At 45.2% G+C, this 3,053-nt stretch overlaps 1 protein-coding gene across 1 annotated transcript; it reads right to left on the bottom strand.

Annotated features, from left to right (window-relative positions):
- Positions 1–2,175, bottom strand: LOC103324714 (polyphenol oxidase, chloroplastic-like). Its single transcript, XM_016792663.2, is given in 2 exon segments — positions 1–805; positions 808–2,175. Coding segments are annotated over 2 exon segments (1,788 nt in total). The 5' UTR covers positions 2,111–2,175; the 3' UTR covers positions 1–320.
- Positions 2,176–3,053: the final 878 nt, after the last annotated feature.

Raw genomic sequence — 3,053 nt, 5'->3', positions numbered from 1 at the left:
TAAATCTCATTGTCAGCATAATCTTTTTATTCTCTTCCTTTTGTTTGTTTTCATTTCGTTTTATGGTCTTTATTAACACGACCTACACACTTTTCCCATCAAAGACAGAAACAAAAAAAGAAAAGAAAAACAATACACAAGACAAAGATCGTTACAGACAGACCAAGAGGTCCCAAATGCATGTGGCGTACTGGAATTGTAGCCATACATATCGAAATTCGTAATTGTCAAACATAAACTGAGGAGCACATCTTAATTTCAAGTGGTGGTGGAGCTTCATGAAACTTTATCTCAATTTAAGCACTTACTTAGCTTGAATGTCAAGCAACAAATTCAATTCTGATGCTACCAATCGTGACAGTCTGCGCCCCAAACCTAGGCACCAAAGTCACCACGATACTCTCATCATCCTCAGCTTCCAAATCCTCCAACAAGTCCGTTAGCCCCAACCTCAAGCAACCCTTGCTCTTGTTCCTCTTCTCCTTATGCGTATGAGGCACGCTCACAAAACTCCCCGCGAACTCGCTCTTGTCCGGCCCACTCAACACGTCATCATCATCGCCCACGTCATTCACGTACACGTCAAACTTAACAACCGCATTTTTCTCGTACTCAATCCCCTCAATCACTAATATCTCCTCTTCATCCTCCTTCTCTTTCTTGTTCCTCTTCTTCTGCCTCGGCCTGCTCACCACCGTGCTTATCTTCGACTCCAACTGTATCGGAAACTCACTACTCTTCACCAGCTTCCCCAACGACGTCGTTCCGGCAGCTTTTGCAACTCCGACAGCCTTGGCTTTTTCTGCTGCTTTGTCCTACGTGGCGTTGGCCTAGACTTGAGCCACGGAATCTCGACATCTTCATATACATATCCAAGCTTCCTACTATCAAGACAATCCCTCACCTTAACCCTAACCAACTCCGCATTCTCATTATAAAACAAAAACCCACTATCCAACCAATCTTTGTCACTAAGATCTTTATTTTTGGTTCCTAAATTTTTCCAAATGCTCCACATCCGATCCACATTGGAGTGGTGCGCAAAAAATATAGGATCCCTAGCTGCCGAATAAAAATTCCCCATGTCCTCAAAATTTGGCTGGGTGTTATCTCCCGTCCATAAATGAACCGGCCCGTGCGGAATTGCCTCCACTGAACCGGCTCCGGGGTCCGCTTCAGTCCCAGCCCTATAAGGCCAGCCAAAGAACAAGAGCGGTTTCTTGGCGTTGGACACCATCTGCCTGTACATGATCTTGAGATTGGTGTTGACTCGAGCTTCTCTGTTGACTTTCTCGTCCGTGCCGTTGAAGTCGAGATCCACGAGTGTCGGCGGCTGGTGGGCCGCGGCTCGGAGCTCGTCGTAGAGTGAAGAGTCCGAGTTGGCGTACAAGGCAGGCAGTTGCATGCCGGCCGGCGCGTCCCAGTTCCAGAACGGCAAAGCGAACGTCGGGTCGTCGATGAGTTTGGCCAAGATTCTTTCGTAGAAGTATAGGTAGTAGCGGTGGAAGGGGAAGAAAAGCCAGCAGTTGTGGATTTGGAGCTCGAGGTCTGGGAAGCCCACTTGGTCGTATGCGCCATCGCAATAGGCGCAGTGGACGTTGGCTTGCTGAGTAAAGTTGCGTGGATCGTCGTCAGGGAGGGCTTTCATGAGTGCAATGGCTTTGGAGTATTTGTCAATGTAGGATTGGTCGACGGTTTGAGCCGCCGGCCTAACGCGGAGCCGGGAGGGAGGGGGGAGCTTGAAGTCTATGATTTTGGGGTATGTGGGCGGGCAGCAATTGGTGGGTAATGCGCCGCTTGGTAAGTCTGCGGGTCCGCATTGGGTTAAATCTGGGGGGGATATTGGGTTTGCAAAGGCGAAGGGGTCGGTGGGTAGACTGGACAGGCCACCGTATAGTCCTCCGAGGCCAATAAGGACATTTCTTCTTCTGTCTAGGTTTCCTGGAGGTGGTTGTTGATCATCGGCTTTGCATGAGACTAGTCTAACTCTACGTGCAGAGGAATGTTTGGTTGTGTTTTTAAATGAAGGAATTTGGGGGCCTTTTTGGGAGAAGGGAAAGAGAGAAGTTGTGGGGAAGAGTGTGGTGGTGGTGGTGGATAGAGAAGCCATTGACCAGGGTTATTAGCTCTCTCTGGTTCACTTGGGGCTTGGTTTTATAATTGAATTGGTTTACTTTTCTTTGCATACTGCGCGCCATACACATTGGCTGCCCGATATGTGGTTGACGAAGAATAAATGGAAAAGGACAGGAGAGAGAGTTGGGCTGAATTCAATGGATTGTAATCTGAATAAGAAAGAAGGTGAAGGGAGGTTTTGTGTAGTCACCAATTATTGAGCAGGGATTGAACATACATTTGACAGATTGTGCTTGTAGTTGCAAAATTTGCTTGTTTCACATTAATACCACACTCTTCCACTTGCACGTGATAATGATACACGTTTGTGTCTTTGTTGACTGGAGTGCTATCTGTCACTGTCTATTGCAATTTGCATGAACAGGATGGTTACCAGATTTCCAACCCAAAAAAAGGCTTAATTACTGTCCTGCAATTAGGGTCCCAAAAGCTAAAGCTTGGTCAGGTCGAGCTTGACTGGCCTACAAACAAGAAAGGAAGACCCAAGCCGGAACTTTGTCTGGCCCATGGCCCGTAAGTCGTATGTTATAATGGGCTTTCTTTTTTGCTTTTGACAAACGGGCTTTTAGCTAGTCTATTTTTGTTTATATATATTTTTAATATAAGCGATAGTTTAAATTACAAATCACACACACAACTATGATGTTGTGAGAATTCGAACTTGGAATCTTTGGACTACCGTTGCGTTATATTTTATTTTATAGATGTGATAATTTCATAATCTACTTATGTCCAACCTTGGTGGATTATAGGCTTATTCTAAAATAGATAGGCTTGAATCTATCTTGCAATAAGCGACCCATCTCCATCGTTTATTGCAATAAGAATATATATAAATTAACTACAAGTTGGCAAAATCACATGCCAAGCCATTCATTTGCTTTGCAATATGTTCATTAAAATAACTAAGTAATATC

The sequence above is a fragment of the Prunus mume genome, linkage group LG3 (genome assembly GCF_029339155.1).
Source record: "Prunus mume cultivar Tortuosa linkage group LG3, ASM2933915v1, whole genome shotgun sequence".
Classification (NCBI taxonomy): Eukaryota; Viridiplantae; Streptophyta; class Magnoliopsida; order Rosales; family Rosaceae; genus Prunus; species Prunus mume.
The sequence above is the reverse complement of the archived record's forward strand: the minus strand, read 5'-3'. Positions and strand labels throughout refer to the sequence as shown.